General features: G+C 40.0%; 1 protein-coding gene across 8 annotated transcripts in view; it reads left to right on the top strand.

Annotated features, from left to right (window-relative positions):
- Positions 1 to 11677, top strand: part of EYA1 (EYA transcriptional coactivator and phosphatase 1) — a 160269-nt gene extending 148592 nt beyond the window's left edge. For 5 of the 8 annotated variants that reach the window (XM_074552396.1, XM_074552382.1, XM_074552369.1 and 2 more), the window contains 2 exons: positions 978 to 1078; positions 8365 to 11676. In XM_074552396.1, the coding sequence (XP_074408497.1) occupies positions 978 to 1078; positions 8365 to 8445 (182 nt within the window). In that variant the 3' untranslated portion in view covers positions 8446 to 11676. Of the gene's footprint in view, positions 1 to 977; positions 1079 to 8364 lie in introns of all 8 variants that reach the window. The other 3 variants (XM_074552404.1, XM_074552377.1, XM_074552388.1) reach the window with 2 other exon arrangements.
- Positions 11678 to 20943: the final 9266 nt, after the last annotated feature.

Here is a 20943-nt window from a genome sequence, read left to right as displayed (position 1 = left end):
ATTCTTCCCATCCATTGCTGTAGACACTCAGCATATCCCCCAGCCAGACTAAAGTGACCTTTCATAATGGGGACATTTGGGAAAACTCCACTTTAGGTTTTTGCTTTCTTTTGTCTTCTCAGTACTGTACCTGAAACTTCCCAGTAGGGGTACAAATTGAAAGAGAAGAAATTTAGGTTAGCTATCAGGAAGAAATTCTTTACTGTAAGGATGGTGAAACATTGAAACAGGTTGCCCAGGGAAGTTGTGGATGCCACAACCATGGCAGTGTTCAAGACCAGGTTGGGTAAGGCCTTGGATAACCTGGATAACCTTGGATAACCTTAAATAATCTATTATAGTGGGACTGTCCCTGCACATGCCAGGATGAGTTGGGACTAAATGAGTTTAAGGTCCCTTCCAACCCTTAGCATTTCTGTGATTCTGTGGTACTTGTGCATAGGGCTGGAGCACTGAGATCATTTCCCTAGGTGTGTGCAGGGAAAGAATGACCTATATGAATGGATCCCAGTGCAGGATCAAGGACATGGCCCATGTATTGGATTACAGGCATTTAAATCTTAATCTTTTGAGTGACCTTCTAAGTCAGGGTACTACTGTTTTAAGAGCTGTGATTAATCAGGTAACACATTTTGGAGAAAAAGATAGAATTTCAACTCAGCTTCAATCAATTTACTCAAATCAAGCTACTGGTCATAAACAAATGGTAGATAATTCTCCTGGTGGTAAAATTCCCCCCAAAACCTGTGTCATATTAGGGAATGAGACAAGAAAGGTCATATTGTGGATCTCTAGTATGCTGTCTATGCTGCAGTCAGCCTTGATGCACCATCCTGAGGGACAGACTCTTCTCATCTTTGTAGGTCTACTTAAGAAGTCCAAGGGTTGGGGAGATCCAAGCTAAAAAGCTAAAACATTATTTATTTGATGACATCCCATCACCACCTACCTTGAATTGTCTGATCTTTTTCTTTCAGGAAAGGAAAGTTGTTTTGAGCGAATAATTCAAAGATTTGGAAGAAAAGTAGTGTATGTTGTTATAGGAGATGGTGTCGAAGAAGAACAAGGTGCAAAAAAGGTAATGACCTTTTTTTGGTGAGGGTTGGTTAAAAGAGTCCGGAAAATTGTCTTTTCTTCAGCACGGGACAGCATGCACTGACATTTAAGTTGGATATCTTTGCCTTATAAAATCTGTGTTGAGTATATCTAGTAGAAAACCAGGTAAGCCTATAGATAATGATTTGCCCTGCTGTTCTCCAAAAGACACATTAAACTATGTATGTTTGATGCATTTCAAAAAGGGGCCTGAAAATGGGCCCTGACTTTTGTGCCAAGAGCTAACAGTTCTGTTTTCCTTGGCAACCCAAAATACCGCATAGGATGTTATGAATGTAAGCAAAATATGGTGATTCTTAGTGATCAAAGGCAGTGTGCTGTTTAACTGTATGAAATACGTATATGTCACACCTTAAAAAGACATGTAGGACTGGAGTAGGGAGACAGGAATTTCCGTTTTCTTGTGTGTCCATAATTTGGATTCTTCATTCAGACAACAACCTGTGGCTTGGCATGCATTCATAATCTCAGATAACTGAGCAGAGAATACTATTTGACTGTCTATTATTTTTTGCTTCCCACTGAGAAGAAGGGAAAAAATGGGTTTTTTTTCAATGTGAATTAAGCTGTATAAAAAGCAACACTTTCCGTTCACAAATAGTAGGCTTTACTTGTAATCTTGCTAAAAAACTACCCTAGGTAGTCTGCAGATACACACACTTTGCTTGGAGGAATGAGGCATAACCTTGGCTATTTGAATAATAGGAGAAAGAGCAGGAAAACGGGCATTTTTGTTTTTGCTCCCTTTCACAGATAAATTGCTTTTACACAGCTGCTTTTTCACCACAAAACTCTCTGTGATACTTCTCTCTCTTTCCACTGTGACTTTCTAAATGGGAAAAGTGAAACTAATTAGTCCACATGGCGTTTTAACAACCATTGACTGGTTTTGCTTCATGAAATCTGGGTTTTGTGCCCCTGAAGCCTCGCGGGTAGGTTCCCGGCTTGTCCCAGCACTTTGCAGAGTCTCAGTTTCATATATCCCTTTGGCGGAACAGTTTGCTCCTTTCTCCTTCAGAAATGCCTTTCATCTTTGCAGAGAAATGTTTTCCCGCTGCAAATGATTACATTTTAAAAGCTGTATTTAAGATCAGGGGGGAAAAAAAATTCCTTCTCTTTGTTCCTTTTCTGTTGCTTGGTGAAATAGTGTTGTATATGATAATGGCAGGAGTAGTCCTTTTGGTAACATTATCTATTCCAATGCTTTTTTCAACAGGAAACATGATTCAAAAAAGCATAAGGGAAAGCCTTTCTAGTCACTAAGAGGAGTAGCAGTATAGAAAGTTCTTTTGTGCAATTACTTGTGTGTATTCTTTCCTGGTGGAAGGAATTTTCAGGTTGAAAGCATGTTAGATGCTCTGGATTAAATTATCTGCTGCAGCAATGCCAGAGAAGTCAATAAGTAGACCAGCAGCCCTGCCTTTCTGCATAAACTATCAATCTGATTTAGGAAAATGCTTCTGGGATTCATGTCCTGCTTCTTAGTCCACCAAATAAGAACTCACCCTTTCACACTGTGAATGCAGGCTTTGCCTTTTAAGTTTTTTCCTTCCCATCCTTCAAGAGTAGAAACCTTATCTGGAGAGCACACAGACAAGACAGAAGCTTTGCCTCCCCAAAACTACCCAAAGCATCTCAATCGAGAGTGGCATAACTGTCGTGTGATGTACCCCATTGTCATGCTTACTCCTAAATTTTGGTAGCTGGTTCCATCCTGCCTTGCTTCCCATCAGCATGTCAGCTTTTGTGGTATTCTCCAGAGAAGGGACAGGTCTTCTGTTACCCTTTGCACAGCAGTTTTCTGAAGGGCTTTGGCCTGAGGTGAAGCCATTAGCATATGTGTGTTTCTTTACACTATTTAGAGCATAAACAGCACAACATTCTTTAGATAGCACTTCATTGTTTACATATAAACTATAATGAGTCTTTTCAAGTGAGCATATAAATTCAAGCCTATTTAATTAGGGTTTTTTTTTATTCTGTGTTCATTCAGTGTATTTTAAAAAAAGTTGAGCTTCCAGCTTAGGAGTTAACAAAGTTAAGGTTAAATTATTAAAAAAAAATTTACCAATCATTTATAAATTCCTTCATCATAAAACAAGATTTTCATGTATGTCCTTCATCATGGAAACTATTGAGTCAATACAGCAGTAGGAAAATAAAAGAAACTTTTAAAATCTTTTTATTATTGTCATTAGTATAAAAATTCAATAATAGAAATTTCTTAATGCCACTTAAAAGATCATTGCTTTATTGAGAAACATTTTTAGGATAAACAGTTTGGTAATAAAATGCCTCTTTTGGTTGATGCAAGTAAACATAATACACTGAGAAAACTGCACACTTACATTTCTGGTAGCATTAGTTGAACTAGGATAGTGACACTTTTGTTTAGCTGTCGCTTCCATCAAAATGTTTGATGAGACAGTTAAACTCTCAGGATGTTTGCCCTGTGGATTGAGGAATGATTGTACCCTTCTGGGTCAGTGCAGCAGCCCATGAGCTTGGCTGTAACACTGGGGCTCACACAAAGATTGCTACCTTCACATCAGCTTCCCCCAGAAAAGAGGGAGAGAAGGACTGAGAGAAGTCAGTGTGAAACTCCAAAGGGTGCCCTGGAGCTGCTGGCACCAGTGTGGGTCAGAGCCACCACCTCAGAGTGCCACTGTGGTGACACAGCTGTTCTCAGTGCAAGGGTCTGGGGGCTTCTGCCAGAGACTCCATCGTCGCGGCATTTTGGTTTGCTTTGCTGTGTTTTGGGTTTGCGGGTTATTTTGTTTTGTTGTGTTGTGTTTTGTGCTCATCTTTTGCCTTTGTCTTTGGAGACACGTTTAGGAAATATTAATAAGACAGAAAAACCCCAGTTCCTGAGTTTTTCTGCTTAGGAGAAGTCTCCAAAGGATTTCTAATTTGTGAGATGAGACAAAGGCTCCTATGCACTGAGAAGCTGGATTTTACATCAGGTGATCCGGGACAGCCTAGGCAAATGGGCTTCTTCTTTGTCTCCAAAATGGTCATGCTGCCTGGGAGGAAAAATCATAAATCTTTGTGGAGCAATAAATAGAATATAAATGGGTATCCAATATGCCACTGCTTTTAAGCTCAGAGTCACACTGTGCTGGTCAGGTCTGGGGTAGGAAGTAAAGACGGCCGCTTAGCAAATCTGGCAGGAATACAATAAAAATACCATGAAAGATGACAAAAACTGATGAGTTTTCTATTCAAATCCATCACAAATCTCAGGAGTAATTTTTTTGTAAAAATATGTATTCATTTAAGGGAAGGAGGATAGAGGGTAATCTGGACTTTTTGGTGTTGCTATCAAAAAATGGATTTGTTTTGCATATGTATTAATAGCAGCACTATTTTGTGGAGTAAAATAGCTGAAGTTTTGTACACTTAGTAAGTACATGCTGAAAATAAAATTATTTCTATTTCAGAAATAAAATAGCTTAATATCTTAGATTATTTAATAGTACTCTAATTATTAGGCTTACTAAATTTGTTGTTTCATTTTTTATGCTTTTTACATTAAAATCAAAATTTTGCCACCAGATTTAATTTCAAAATGTCATCAAAATCAAATAATTTAAAAGTTCATAGATGTTTTACTACTCAGTATCATCTACCAAACAATTCATGATTTTTAAAGACAAATGCTTCATATTTACTTGGAATGTGTTGAAATAGTAGACTTAGGGTTCCATTAGATATTAATGCATCCAGTTTCACCACCTATTTATTAGTGGTTAGCATTTGTCATCCATTCTCCCGCAGCAGCAAATGTGAGATTAGCATTTCTTGCTTGGCTCAGAGTAGAAGCATTCTGCATGACAGGGGTGTGCTAAGTGTTGGCAGGGATGGCTTTTTAAAGGCAATATTTAGTACAAATATATACAAAGGGTCTCTTGCTCTCTCAAATGATCTCAAGTCATTTGGCAAGAGAAAATGTACTTCTATCTCATGGGAGTGTTGCCACTTTTGATGTGGTTGAATAGTTGTGAATCAACAATGCATGTTAATACAGGAATAATGGATCAGGTTGTGTATGATAATTTTCTTACTTTAAGGGTTCTAGTTTCGTACAGTCATTATCTTAGATGGGGTGAAAATTAGTATGCATGCCTCATGAAAACACAGGCATATATATGAACACATATGTGTGAGGCTCTATATATACACCCAAACATACAGATATATATAGAGCTGTATCAGGTTTGTTTCCCCTCCTCACAGCTCTGATGGCTGTAGTGTAGGGTCAGGCTGATAGAAATCTGAATTGGCCACGTTCAGCCATGCCCAGGGCATCAGAGCAGATTCCAGCCCCATGCAGCCACCATGTTCCCTTGATGCTTTATTTCTCAGTGTGTGCAGCTGGCTTTTAGACCTGCATGAAGGAGAACTGAAAATAATTATAATCCTGAGATTTACACAACCTCCTTTTTTCGCGAGACTCTCTATTGTCATTCCACACTTTGCTGCTGTAACTGCATGGAGTAAATATAGGTATATTCCTTTCACAGACAGACAGACATAAATAAAGCAGAGGGCACTTAACTGAATTTGAGATAGAAATATATAGTCAAAATAATGACTGCTAACAGTTTTGCTTTAAAATCTGACCATCAACAGCTGACCCATAAACAGGGTAATCCAAAACTCGATATTGCACATGGGCATCTAGCACGAGGTGCTGTAATTTGATTTAGCAGAAGCTAAACCTTCTGTTAAATCAATCAGACTCTTTAACTGCTCTATCTGGTGTGTGTATGCTCTGTGATGCTGAAGTTGTTACTAGGGAAGCAGTATAAAGCTGGAACTGCATGGAGTGGGAGTAGGAAGCCAAGAATTTATTCCTATAGCTCTCCCTATTCATTGGTTTGCTGCCTGACCTTGGAGGGCATCCATGTCATTGACCTGGCTTCTGCAGAGGTTCTTTGCATAGGCAGGTGTCCACCAAAGTCCTTGCCAGACACATCATAGGTATGCTGTTTACACCTCCCTGACCCAGTGGCTAAAGCAGACCTGCTGCCAAGCTGACTAAGAGGAGGAGCAGGGAGCTATGGCTGGCTGTCAGGGGGACCAGCTGTGTCCCACCTGGCAGGGGTGTGAGAGAGAAAGGGGAAGCTGCAACCTCCCACAAAAAGGAGGCAGCACTGCTGAGCATCGCCGACCTGTGCTGTCATCTGGCAAACACAGTGTGGACCTGCTGCAGGCACAGACCTGTGACTCTTTGTGTTTGATGTAGTATCCCTATCAGATATTTCAAATTCTGCCAGAAAGATCTTGCAGCCTAAGTTAGACAGGTGCACAGAAGCTTTTGCAAAATCCAGAGAATGGCATGGCTAGTAATTTTTATTTTGTATTGCTCTTGCTGGTTCATTTCCTGAACATGATGCAAGAAGTTCATCTTTAGGAAATCTGTGAGTTGGAAAGCAGCGGTGTCAGGCCTGACAGAGCACAGAGAGTAGGCTGCCTGTATAATGTAACAGGGAAGAAAGATCCTGGGACATGGAGTTGTAACTGAGTGAGCTAACTACATCTGCTTTCTGTAGCTGATGGAGCATAGAGACAGTACAGTGGAAGTCCAGACTGAACATGTAAAGAAAAAAAGTGTTGTAGTGTTTTAACATTTCCTTCTTAAGGAAAAGATCCATGTATAAAAGTGTTTTGGAAATATCACAAGCATTAAAAAAAAAAACAAAACCTCTATTGTCTCTCTAAATTTTGTTTGGTTTGTTGTCTCCATTGTCAGCCATTGCTCATGAATTTATCTTTTAGCTGAGATTCAGTCAGCTGTTTCTCAAGGCTTTCTAACACTCTAGAGCAAAGCAAAGCAGAACAGAAACTGCTGCAATGGTGTTCTCCTGGAGGTCAGTTTGTTTTCTTCCTGAAGAAATTCCTTTGCTCTAGAAGCTGGGCATACTCTGAATGTGGGCATGTGTTGATGCATCCATATTGCATCTTCATTTGAATCAGGAGTGTCATATCAAAGAGGATGTTATAGGCTGAGTGTTAAGGTATTTGCCTTCTGAGACAGGTACAGAAATTACAGTAAATGTGCAGATAGAATCAGTGAGTTTAACATTGTTTTCAAAATTTTTCTCTAACTTAAAATTTGAGAAGACCAGAATGAAAAAGGAAAGCAGAATAAAAGTGACAGAGGAGATGGAGTTTTGCCACTGATTTCAGTGGAATTAGGAATTTTCTCAGGAGCTGCTGAAGTAGGATGATGAATGCCTCTTTGGAAAATCATAGATAAAAATGGTTGGGGAACTTAGAAGCTAATGTGATAATTAATTGCTTGTGGTTTGCCTCCTAAAGATGCCAGGACACAAACTGACCCGATGAAAAGGTGAACACAATCACGATGGCCTTCAGAATACTGTTGAATTGAAACTATTTTCCCATTGGATAATTTCCTGACAAAAGCTCTTTTTTCTTATTTTTTAATTTATGCAAAAGTTCTTCTTGACATTATAACCCCCAGTTTCAAGTATAAAGGTAGTTCTTAAGCAGATTTTTACCCTTCATGAATGAGGTGATCTGTGCTTTTTCCTGGGATTTGTGTTTTTGGTTTATTCAAGTTCTTTGCAAAAGTATTTGTGCTCCAGACAGATTTTATTACAACAAATAAGAAAAAAAGATGTATTTATTTTAATGTCCCACATGGAATAGATGCTTTAAGATCAGTGTTAGCAATGACCAATGTTATACAAGCCACTGGGATTAAAATCTTTTCGAAGTGATGTGAGCAACACGTGAGTTATTCTGAATCACCATTTCTCTGTTCTTAACTCTTCTGCCAAGAGTAGATTTTTATAAGGAGCAAATACGTTTTGAGAGTAAACAACACTTTCACTTTCTTTATTTTCTTTCTGTTTCCTTCCTGAAACTACCCACATGTTTCATGTGTATGTTATTTGATTTCTTTTTTTCCAGAAGTAATGTTTTCTTCTGCAGTGCTCTAAAATCTGTTTTTCATATAAAGAGATTAGAAGCCCCTCCCTTCCTTATGATCTCCTGATGTGTTTGCCGTAGTTCCTATTGCAAATAGATTTGCTGTTATTGAGAATTTATGCTTAGGGGGTGGGTCAGAGAAACCAGGCATAAACATGAAGGACTCAAGGTTTTAAGAGTTCTTTTTCTCTCCCTCAAGTGTTCTCTTATCCCTGTGAAAGACAAAGGGTGCATCTAAGTACCAGAATGCTTGGGGTTATTTTTACATGTTGTCTGTGCTGTTCACAGCATGCTATGCCGTTTTGGAGGATCTCGAGCCACTCTGACCTTATGGCCCTTCACCATGCCTTGGAACTGGAGTACTTGTAGCAGCTTAGCAGCACTTTCAAACCTCAGAGCCTCCTTCTGCCCATGGATGAGATGCCTGTGTCTTGTGTCAGCATTGGACTAGAGAACTCTGTGATTTCAGCATGTTGACGGACAGCTGCAGTCGGGGTTAACCTTTGCCCTTTCAGTGAACAGAGGAGCAAGTCCTTTTCTTCAGAACAGCTGTTGGCTCCGGCACTGCCAGCCCAACCTAAATAAGCCATGCGAGTGTTTGAACAACTCATCTTTACCACATTTGCTACCAAAAAGAAATAGAGAAGGAAAAAATATAATGGGAAAAAAAATTTAAAAAAAAGAAGAAAAGGAAATAAGAGGTTCATACCTGTGAAGAAAAGAAAAAGGACCTGCAAATGCTTTGTAGTTTTTAGCCTCTTCAATGTGACACACACAATTTCTTCAACACAGCAAACTTGATTGCACAATGAAGACTGAGATTTTACAAAATACCAGTGGAGTAATTTTCTTATAAAGAAGGTTTACGTTTTGGTTTCTCATACCCAGGGTACTCTGTACATCTTTACTTATTTATGAACAGACTGTATTTTGACATCATATAAGTGAGGATATGTATAATAGGATTAAAGGCTATTATAAGCCTTTGCCTTATGGTACAGCAACTACTTTTGATTTTAGCACATTACAGAGTAGTTTAAAATATGTCTAATTTAAACTAATAGGTACATCACTGAGACAATCATGTACAGGAAGAATTTTTTGTGTAAATTTGTAATAATGAATGATTCTTTTACATGTTGTTAAGGTGAATGCTATTGAAAGATAGTAACGCCTTGTTGGTGAAGAATGAGGCCATGTGTGCACAAACTTGTGCAGTGCCTTATCAATGTGTTGGATATAAATATGTAGATAATGGATTTTTTTTTAGATAAATTTGTCAAGACCAAAAGCATGGATGTCAAGTGTCAATAGGAATTGGGTTTTGTTCTCAGCTGTTTCTCTGCATTTTCTTCTCTCACCCCCTCTGATTAAGAAAAGATTGATTTTGTGTGTCCCCCCTGGTTGAAGCAAATACAGAAAAAACCCAAGTGAAGAGGAGGCCTTTATTGTCTTTTTGTTTCCTCTTTTAAAGTTAACATAATAACTCTTTTTTAGAGTATTAAAAAATTAATTAGGAGCTCATTCCATAAAGTAGTAGAGAAAGAACACAAATATATTTTAAGATGTAACTTAAACTGGAACCTTGGTACTGAATAGTTTTTGTCTCATCCAAAAATGAAGGAAATTATCATCACTAATATTTTTAGAAATTAGAAATGGGAATATTTTGGAAAAATTAAACAAGGATGCTCATATACATCGAAGTTTTTTAATCCTCTTCCACCAGGAGTCAGATTTTCCTAAGATATAACATCCATTGCCGGCAATGGAAATGCTGAAATGGTTATCAACAAGGAGTTAAAATTTGCTTTTGTCTGTACTAACTTAAAGGACAAACCTAGACCGTGTCTGTCTGTGACTTGTGACTTTTCTGATCTTGAAGGCTTTGAGCTGCTTGGTTAAATAAACTGTTAGCCTGACTTTTTTTGGCTTGAATTGTACCAATTCCCTTGGCCCAGTTAAATATCTTACTAAAAAGAAGCCTCACCTTTGTTGGTTAATTTTCTGGGTTTTTTCTTTCATTTTTTTGAAAAAAACCACCAGCCTTGAAACAGCTACCTGCAAAGCTACAGAGCACCAATGTAGCTACAAATCAACACCCTTCCCTATTGGAGGAATCACATTGCTGCTAGAATAAAATATTTGTGGATTGCCTTAGTACCAACAGAGAGGTTTTTATCCTACCAAGACTTGCACGTGTGCTTTACTTTACCCGGTATGAGTTCTGCAACTCGTGCTGGACTCACGTGCATAAAGCACATTATGGATAGTTTTTAGAATTGAGACTATCATTAGCCTTTTCTTTCCTAAAGCAAAGTAGACAGTGATGGGGGGGATTGGTGTCTTTTTTTTCTTGGCTCTTTTCAATTTTTAGTCACTCACGGACTGAAAAAATAACAGTTTATCTGGGCCTTATTGTACAAAAAGTGTGTTGTGTCCACAATTGTGTACAGAATTTTTCTTCATTAATTTTGTTTTAAATTAATAAAATTGATTTGTGAACGTATTAAACAATTGTCTTGTATGCGAGTCTGTGATATTTCTGCCCGCTGGGTTGGGAATGAGGAGACATCTCTCATCTCTTTGCTGTCTCAAGACACAGAAGTTATTCACCTTCTGGTGCCCAGCTGAGACGTTAAGCAGGTTAAAGAATACTTGCAACTAGTTTACAGAAGGCTCAGTTAGATGAGCAGCAGTTGTTTTGCTTAGGAGCAGCAGCTTGAGATAGTCAGTGCAGAATAAGGCCTTGGTGTCCTGGAAATGTCTCTGAGTTATGGCAAATGCCTGAACTTCATGGTGCCTCTGTCATCCAAAGCAATCCATATGAATGGATGAGTCTGCCATTCTGACATACCACTCAGGGCTACAAGTCCCATCCTCTGAGGTTAAACAGGCCTGAACATCTGGGAATTCAGGACTCGCATTTAACTTTACCAAGGGAGGAGCAGGGCTGCCCTTTAAATTGGGAAGAATGCCAGTGACCACCATTTTACAGCAGTTTTATAGTTTTGCTGCACACACATGGTCTGGTGAAGATCCCTCTTTGCTTCTCTGCCCATCAGTGAGAGCCTTGGCTGCCAGCAGGTTTTTCCTTACTCTCATTTGCTGGTCTAGTGAGACCTAACAAATGGAAGCAAATCCAAGGACCTGCTTCTACATACTTGGCACCATCATGGAAGTTGCATGCTCAGAGCTGAATTAAATGTTTTTTAACATTTTCCAGCACCAACCATGCTGGAAATTAATGTGATGAAGTAAGCATGTAAATGCCCCCTGAAGTCAGTGTCTTTCCTTCTGAGCAAATACTCAGAAAAAAAAAAATTAAGGCTCATAATATGAAAACCCTTTTTAAGTCAAAATCTTGTAAGAAAGAAAGAAGTCCTATACAGTGAAGGAGATAATGTAGGCAATACATAAACTTGGGGTCCACTTTTTGAAACATGTCAGTACTGCTTGAAGTTTCCATTTCTTAGATGCTCACTGATAAAAATGTTCAGCTGTAATGGTTTTTATTCTAAGAATAACACATATGTAACTTTGAGGTAGTGCCAAGAAAGTGAAATTAAAAATAGTAATTATTATTTATGTCTCTTATGACTGGAATGCATGCTCAGTGAGTGGTACCTTTGTCTCAAAAATGCTTGCCATGCAAGCCAATAAAATATTGTTAGAAATTCTTTTTTGCCTTTTTCTTCAGTTTTCTGCTTCTCTCAGTGTTGAATTCTGCCCTGCATAATTCGAGGATGGATATCAAGAGACATGTTTCTTTGTGTCATATGCCAAGGGAGAGGCACAGGCCTGTCCCAGTCTTCCTGTCCTTGGTCAATGGCAAGGCTGCACAGCTGCCACTTATGCCATTCTCTGTTTAGCCAGGCACTGTCTCTACCAACACTGTCCAGCTCTCTTGTGCAGGCAGAGGGCTAGAAAGAAATGGGAAAATCCAGGGGAAGACAGGCATCTCCCAGGTTGGAAAAAAACACAGAGAAGAGGTGTGAGGGTTACAAGGCCGCAGCTGCAAGGAGGGTCTGCAGGTAACCAGGAAGGGTCTCTGAGTGGAGCACCCAGTACTCCTAGATGGGCCCCCAGCAGCTTCCCAGGATTATGCTCAGGAATCTGATGGGACAAGAGACAGTGAGAGGTCCCACAGTCTCTTGGCAACCTTATCCCACCACCTTCATGGTGTGGATGGCAGGTTGGCCACAGCTTGGTGGACAGCAGCACATAACCCAATATGGGCCTTAGGGCAGGTAAATCAAGGGGGGGTTGGTTGCCATCCCTCTTCTGGCTCCTCCTGAAACTCTTGCCCTGTCCCCATTACCTCTGCACAGCTGGCACGCACCTGCATGTGCCAGAAAGGACACAGCAAAGATGGAAAACTCTGGAGTACGTGCCCTGAATTCTCTCCTCAGCGTATCAACTTGTGTGAACTTCTCTGCACTATAGATGTGCATATATACACACACATACATATAGATATATAGCTAGATACACAAATACAGACATATTTGTTGCGAGCTTTGTTATGACAGCAAAATTAAAATGGTGTATCATTGAACCTGTTGTCTGAGTGACTTTATGCAAATGGTTTGCAATATAAAATGCCCCTTACTCTTGTTCTCCAGCCCAGCTATGAAAGATAAATAAAGATAAATAAACATTTCACTACTCAAATCATCCATCTTTGTAACTGTCAGCATTTCAGTCTCTGTGAGTGTAAATAAACTTCCACGAGTTCTGATACAGCAGGGACATTTTTTGGTTGTTTTTTATTAATATTCTATACTGCCATTTCTGGTTTTTAAGTGGTTGCTTGTTCCTACTAATGATAATAGAATAACAGCAGAAGAAAAATAAAATATTTGGATTTATCTAGAGCTAAATACAGATATGCCACCTCTCATGGAAGCCACATGATGTTGCCAGGTGATGTGGAAGTCAGACCTAGGTAAAAGTATGCAATCTGCCCTTCCCAACACTTCACCAGCACTGGCAGTGTCTCAGCTGGGAAGAGGTATTTGTGGATTGGATTTTGTTTCTCACCCTCACTTAGAAATGTTTTGCATGGACTGCTCTCTGCTGCTTCCTGAAGGGCTGGCCTTTGACACTGTGCTGTTTCCATTCTTATGCACAGGTGCATAGTTTTCTAAAGTGGGAGTTGAATAATTTGCAAAGGAAGCTCCAGTCCTCTTTATTTTATGTCATGTCAAGTCATGTCAAATTTGACATGGAAGTGAAGTGAGATCTAGATAACAGATTAAGTTTAATAGGTGAGATTGCAGTGATAGATGGTGTAGTGCAGAGAAGGTGAAAAGTAGTTAGAAATAAAAAGACAAAGCATAAATTGATTTGAAAAATGTAGGATAATAAATCTGGGAGAAAATAATGCAAAGCAAGGAGTGAGGAAGAATGCGAAGTTTTTCAGAATGGAGAAAATTATGTTTGGGAAGGGAAATTAATTTCTTACCTCTGCCAGAGAACACCCCAGGGGTTGTTAGGACTCAGGCTCAGCAAAGCTTTGTGTCACTGTGGCTGGCCACCTGCAGGACACCCAAGGCTGGTCCTGCATGTTCTCCATGAGGAGAACTGGGAGCCTCAGTGAGGAGCTGTTGAAGCCAGCTGCTGGCACCAGAACTGTGCACAAAATCCTGCCCTACCAGGAGCTTGGGCACCACCATCTTGCCCCCAAAGCGATGGCTGGAATCCTTTCCTGTGCAGGACAGGAGGCTGCCCATGCTGAGGAGCATGGCAGGAGCTGTCCTGTGCAGCACCCACTGTTCACCATCCCTGCAGAAGTTTAGTGATTAGTGGCCACTTGCACGGGACACAGGTGACTTTAGGCCAGGTCTGTTTTCAATCCCATCCAGAGCTATGTGGGAGCTGCAAGCTGTTAATCCTCTCCGAGAGCTGGAGGAATTCTGTGGGAGAGGAAGAAAAGAGAAGGGCGAATGTACAGGCTCTCAGTGAAGCACATGAGGATGATTGCAGAACAAAAACACTTTGCCTCTCTGTAGCTGCTTAATGCAAAGTACAGAAAGTCCTGGGAGCTGGCACATAAATCAGGGCTCCTCTCTCTGAGGCATATGCTCATGCTACCAAACCCAGTGCTGCCCTTAGCTCTCCTCAAAAAAATCCATGGGATGGACTGAATACCTGTTTCCTTCCTCCTGTGGTTTAAGTCCAGCAGGTCACTAAGCCCCATGCAGCCACTCACTCACTCACTCCCCTCACATTTGAATAGGGGAGAGAATTGGAAGAGTGAAAGAGAGGAAAGTCATTGGTTCAGATGAAGACAGTTTGATAGCTAAAGCCAAGGCTGTGCACACAAACAAAGCAGAACAAGGTCTTACTTCACAATTTCATGGACAGGCAGGTGTTCAGCCATCCCAGCTGAAAGCAAGGCTCCATCACATATAATGGTGACTTGAGAAAACACCATAACCCCAATTATCCCCCCTCTTCCTTCTTCATTCTCCATCTTTATATGCTGAGCCTGATGCCATATGGTGGGAAATATCCCTTTGGTCAGTTGTGGTCAGCTGTCCCAGCAGCGTCCCCTCCCAGCTCCTTGCATACCCCCAGCTGCTCACTGCTGGAGTGGGGTGGAGTGAGGCACAGAAAAGGCCTTGACTCTGTGCAAGTCCTGCTTAGCTGTAACTAAAACATCCCTGAACTGCTAACACTGTTTTCAGCCTAAATCCAAAACACAGTCTCATACAAGCTACTGTGAAGAAAATTAACTCTATCCCAGCCAAAACTAGCAAAGCACCTCTCCAGAGTAAACAAGTGCAGTTCTCAGTACCAAGACAAGCAACTGAATAGAAACAAAGCCATTACATTCCCCTTTACCTCAAGAAATGCTATAATTCCAGAAGGGATTATTAACTTTGCATTAAATTCATGTTCCAGCTCCTAAATCTATCTGTGCAGTCATTATTTATATGTGACTCACTTAAAATTCAGTAGAGCATCTGTATCATGGATATCAGAGGTCTACTTACATGCCATTTGGTATTTGTCACTAATCTGGGGTCACAGGGGGTCTGCTCAGTAATATTTCCACTACACAGCAGGTAAATCCTCTCAGACTGCTCCTGATACTTTCTTATAAAATGAGAGTTTGAAATTCAATTTAAACCATACAGATTTATACCTGGTAAGAGCCTTCCTGGAGCCCTTTTGTTTTAAGACAGAAAGTTTTTAAAGGGGACTTGGAACAAAAAAACAACCCTAAACCATATACTTAGTACTCTAGAAGACAAGGAAAACTCATCAAAGTGAAATTAGGAAGGTTGCAATATCCCTATTAAACAACAATTATACGGAGGGGAAAGTCAGCTCTTGTGATTATCAGCATTCTTTTTGATATTTCGATAGTCCAGCTGTAATCCACTGTTCTGTAAGCTTTTTGTCCAGAATTTCTCAAATACTTGCTCTTATGCCACCTCTTTCCATGGCTCCAGTAGCTGTGTGAACCAGCAGATCTGAAGACTCTGCTGATTGTCCTTGGGCATTTCCCTGCAGAAGAACCAAAACAGGCGATGGGTGTGCCAAGAAGGTAACAGAGCCAATGTTAGTGCCTCGTGGGAGTGAAGGTGCCCTTGTAACTTTTGGCTGTTCTTGCTTAACACAGGCAACAGGTGTGTGTTAAATGACAATTGAGAAATTCAATTTCTGAACAATAATTTTTTGTGATTTCCTTTCTTACAGATAGGCAGAATTGGGATTCCTTGAAGTCAAAGACTACATTTCCATCAAAACCTGAAGATAAACTGTCTATTGAGAATTCCAGGCATTGGGTTGCCCATTGGTTTCAATTAAAGTTATGGGCAAGTGTGCAGTTCTGTAACTGTACTAGACCCTTGAAGCTTACTGGCCTTTTTGCTTAATATTTGCTCTTTTTTTTTCCACTAGGAATAGGAGTGAGAAAAACGTGATGAGTGCTATGGCAGCCTGAAGCCAGAGCTTTGACTAGAGACTTTTATTAAGATCTTGAATCATGTTTTGCTTGGAAATGTGGTTTGGTGTTTATCCTCCTTCCTGCTGAGCAGTCCAAGTCCTGAGCTGGGACACTGGGTGATGAGAGAAGATACTGATCTCATGCTTCTCCTTTTTTCCTTTCTCTCCTTGTTTTTTTTTAAACATATTTTCTCCCACATTTGTCTGTGAAAAACTGATCTTTTATGACCTTATTCTTGTCATTTTAACTTTGTCCTAACCCATGCAATGACCTCCTCCATATTCCATAATACACCAAAGTTTTAAACATTGACATCTGAGACAGAAGCTATTTGACACTTCCATAATAGTACATAATGCATTTCCTTCTCTTCTGAGATGGAGAGTACTGCACCTGAAATGTGGAGGAAAAGTTACAGTTTGGATACTAATATTTTCCACAGCCTTCTAATTACTCTTTCATCTGTACCAAATATAGACTGATGTTCAAACCTTTTGTACATCTCTGGCAGGATTTTGAATGGTTATGTTGCCTCTGGTCAGGTTTCTAAAACCATTCTAGTAATTTTGAAAACATGCTGGCAAAAGGAGTCTGTTCCACAAGGCGCTTGGTTTAATTCTTAGACAGTGGCTTTCTGGTGAATATTTGTGGTATCGTTCTAAAGTGTGGAAGTACATGGGATTTCTAAACCCTCAGTTTCCTGGTGGGAATAATTCTGGACAGATGGTTTTACTATCCAGATGACAAACTAATTGCCAGCAATTTTGTAGAAATAAAAAACTTATTTGAAATTATGACCTAATTGTTATGTAAAAGAAGAATAGACCATTGTAAATGCATCATTGTGTAACATGAATCTGAATATAAGCTAAGAATGCTGCCTTCAAATCAGTCTGTTAATTACACTTCCTTAGACTTGAGAGTTGACATTCTGTTCATGCAGAAGTCTAAAGTATAGGGAGATTTTGGCTCTCATAAATGGAAAAAAATAATCTAATCCACTCCTTTCTAAATGGAAATGGAAAGTAGACCCTCTTCAAACATCCTTTGAGTCAAAATAAAGGACAGCTGCAGTCTGAGGTTAAATCCCATTATTTCCACAATTTGGTAGAGAGGTTGGGATTTGGATTTTGGCCTTTAAGTTTACTAATCCACCTAAATAACCAAATGATATCACTTTTAATCTGCAAGAGGGTAACTAAGAGAGAAAAGCTAAGAAAGATGCAGTATTCTTGTAGCAGAAGTGATGCCTTAAGTTTTAGCTTTCATATTTTTCAGATTCTGTACTGCATTAGAGTCGGACTCTGAACTTCATATAAATTGTTAGCAAGTTCTCTTCCCAGTCTAGTTAGACAAAACTATCCTTCTCCAGCCTGAGAACCAAGGACACTGTTGCAGCTTTGGGCACAAAAGGTAAAAACAGTGAATTGAGGAGAGCAATCAGAGGATGGGACTTCATAACCTGAGGCTGTAATTGGACAATTAACCCCAATATGTGAATTGACCAAAACTTCTAAAAGTGTGAAAATTCGTGACCAGTTGTCCATGTTGGGTCCACCTTGGGCAGTGCCACAGCCGGGCTCTTGTGCTGCCCAAGGTGTTTCCTTTGAAGGCTTTTTCATAAATACTTACTTTATTCCTCCAACTCTGTCTAACCTCTGTTCCAGGTAGCCTCTCTAGGCATCAGAACTGGCACATGAACATGCTGAAACACTTTTAACAAGCATTCCCCAGACCTCTAACCTATGTGCTTCATTCCCCTCATTCCCTGATGCAGGATTTCATTTCCAGCATCAATTGTGGTCAGTATCAGTGGAAATCCCAAATGCACCAAGGGCCACCAGATGTCCTGCCCACCCACCATCAGATACTCTGTTTTTATTCCATGTTTATGCAGAAATTAGTATTTTAGCCACCCATCACCTGCTTTTCTGTTGTGTCAGTCAGGTGACACCAGGAATGCAGCACCAGAGCAGCAGCAGATGGTTCTGTGCCCATTCTGCTCATTACCAGCCTCAACACCAGGTGTGCAGGGCCTGGTCTGCCACAGCTGGGCTCAAGCTGTTCCATATGCAGCACTACTTCATAAATCTGCAGAGCCTCAGCCCCATTGACCATGGTCTTTTGATATAATGTAATAGTAATTCCCTGTGTTCACAATTGTTGTAGTAATGTTGAAAGAACACGAAATAGCAGAGCTGTGTCTTGTTGTCATGGCATGTTATCTCTTTTACACAGGTTGGATTCCTATTAATTAAATTTAAATCAAGACACTGAGTCACATATCAGGTCCTCATGTCTCATTCATTTTATATCTTCACTTGAAGGAGAATTTTCTGTTTTGTCTTCATGTTCAGTGATACCCAAAGGCAGCCTGGGTAAAATAAACAGAATATCATGTATTTATGTCTATGGATAGAAGAAAGGCTTTGTTTCAAACTCATTACAGTACTTCTTAACAACAGCATGCAAAATTTAAGCCTGTCAGATAGAGATACAGATACAATGTCAGGAAGAAACAACTGCATTGAGTTTATAAATAAAATTAATCAGCAATTCTCCAAAACATAGATGAACTGTGATGTTAGTGATATAGCCTATTAAAAATAAACTATGGAGCCATAGCAGTTGGACTCTAACCAGCTCTGATATCCTTATATATTCTTATAAATCTACAGTGGTTTGTAGATTTCTTTGCTTCAAAGAGGAAAGCAAACAAGTACAAGTGAAAGACACTTCTATGATTTGAAGCTACAAAGCCAAAAGTTGAATCTGTGCAACTGAGTCATTTTATTTATCCACCAGCACTGATGTTCAGTTCTGCGAGAACTCCCCAAATCTTCAGGTCTGTAGCACAGACAGTAAATCTTAAAGAACCATGCTTCAGTAACACTGATCAGGACAGCTGCAAAACACCAAAGATCCCAAAACCAAATAGTATAATGGTAAAAACCTCTGCCCACAAATCTAACATGTGTTGCCTGCTATTTTGCCACAGCATTTAAGCTTGCCAGATGCTGTCTGCATCGGTCTGCAAGCCTTCTAGTGTTCCTTCATTTAAGAGTAGTTTAGGATGCATGGTGTATAACAACCATTCTAGATCTTTAAAAATAAAAGGCTAGGCCAGGCTAGGCTAGGTTAAAAAACAGGTTGAATAACACAAGTGATGGACAAACATCAATCATTACTTGTCTCTCAGAAACTAAAAGACAGGCAGCAGTCTGGAAGAAAGGATCAGCCAGGCTGGGAGATGTGCTTTGGCTTAGAGAGCACTTTGCATGCCATGCCAGCATTTGTGGTCGATTTCAGAGTGCACGTTTGCTGAAATATCTTGTCATAATTTGGCTGGGGCTTAGCCAATCCCCTGGAAAGAAGAGCAAGCAGTGCTCCATGGCAGGAGCAGCCAAGCTTGCCCAACAGCAGCACAGCCATGTGTGACCCTCCTGTGAACTGGGGATCTTCACCTCTACCTCTGCTGCTCCTGCAGGGACAGCTGAGCCCATACAGCACCAGAGCTAAAATAATGAACCCCAGGCAGAGCTGTACAGCATGTGCATCCCCTGGATGCTGCCTAGGAAAGTAAAGTGTGAATATAGCCAGCAAGAAAAAGTCCTTATCCTTGTCAACTATTGTCCTCCAAGGCACCTCCTGGAAATACATTTTCCAGTTTGAGCTGGTATCTTGTGGGTCAACAGCAAAGTATTGGAAGGAGTGCAAGGACAGGCAGATTGCATCCTCTGATTTCCCCATGCCATGCGAGGTAAATGACTTGTGACTGTATCTGATGTCTCTTACCTCTTAGTAAGGAAAACATCATACATAGACCAGTGCGGGACAATGAAAGATTACAGATACAGTGAGGTATTCTGTATTTCTCCAACACACAAAACTCATTTAAGTTTGTAGTATTATTTCTATTTCAATTGCTTTATTTTCTTTACTCCATCCCAGTGGGTCAAACAGACTTGATGTTTTATCCTTCTCCTGATAAATTTCTGCGTTCCTTTTGAGGGTAATACTGTGGCCTAACTCTGGCTTTCCAAATAGGGTGCAATAAGAGGTAAGGAAAATGGTCATCCTTGATGAAAACACAACAAAAATATATGGAGATGACATTTCCTGTTCTCCCACCCCTCTGAATTCAAGGCTGGTGGCTCTGCAGGGAAGGAGGAATCTCATCTCTTGTTGAATTTGGTAACATGTCTGGAGGAGAAAGATTCTTACAAGCAAAGCTCCTAACTCCACTTCTGCTCCTGATCATGTTGGCTACTGTCAAGGTGTGTAAGAGACCATTACAGTCCAGCACTGTAATTGAACTGGAATTGAATCCTAGAGCTACTGTGTCAGCTGAATGGTAAAGGTGCTGTGAAAAGTTTGCTTTTGTTTGAAGGGAATGAACTGAGTGTGGGGAAAGGAGGAAGAAATAGTTTTACAGAAAAAGCTGCTTTAAATCCAGTATTATTAGACCAGTTCTAATGCTACTTTTCTCCCTCCCTTGTTAAATGGAATTCTCAGCTCTTCATAAACATCTTTTTCTTCCTCCTTTTTTTAATCCTGAAAGCTACCCAGTAATTGAGATGTCTGGACAAGGATCAGGGGAGTTTATTTTGTTTTCCTCAATGTCTGTTTTTTTGAAAACTGTGAGGATAAATGAAAGGAAGTCTTGAAAAAAATGAGTATTTGATTAAACATCTGTTAAAAAGAGTATGTGAACACTTTTCTGTGACATTTATTCTTAAATATGGTATCTAGCAAGTGGCCTATTTCTAAAGTTGCAAAAGAGTCTTAGTGATGCATCTCAGCAAGAATTAGTGCATGGCAGATTTTCCTGAAAAACTCTTTTTTTTTAAATAGGAATTCATCCATTAAAGAAATGGGAACCTTAAAGACCTGTCAAACACTAACAT

Source organism: Zonotrichia albicollis, chromosome 1 (genome assembly GCF_047830755.1).
Source record: "Zonotrichia albicollis isolate bZonAlb1 chromosome 1, bZonAlb1.hap1, whole genome shotgun sequence".
Lineage (NCBI taxonomy): Eukaryota > Metazoa > Chordata > Aves > Passeriformes > Passerellidae > Zonotrichia > Zonotrichia albicollis.
Note: the sequence above shows the minus strand (reverse complement) of the source record. Positions and strands in the feature narration are given on the sequence as shown.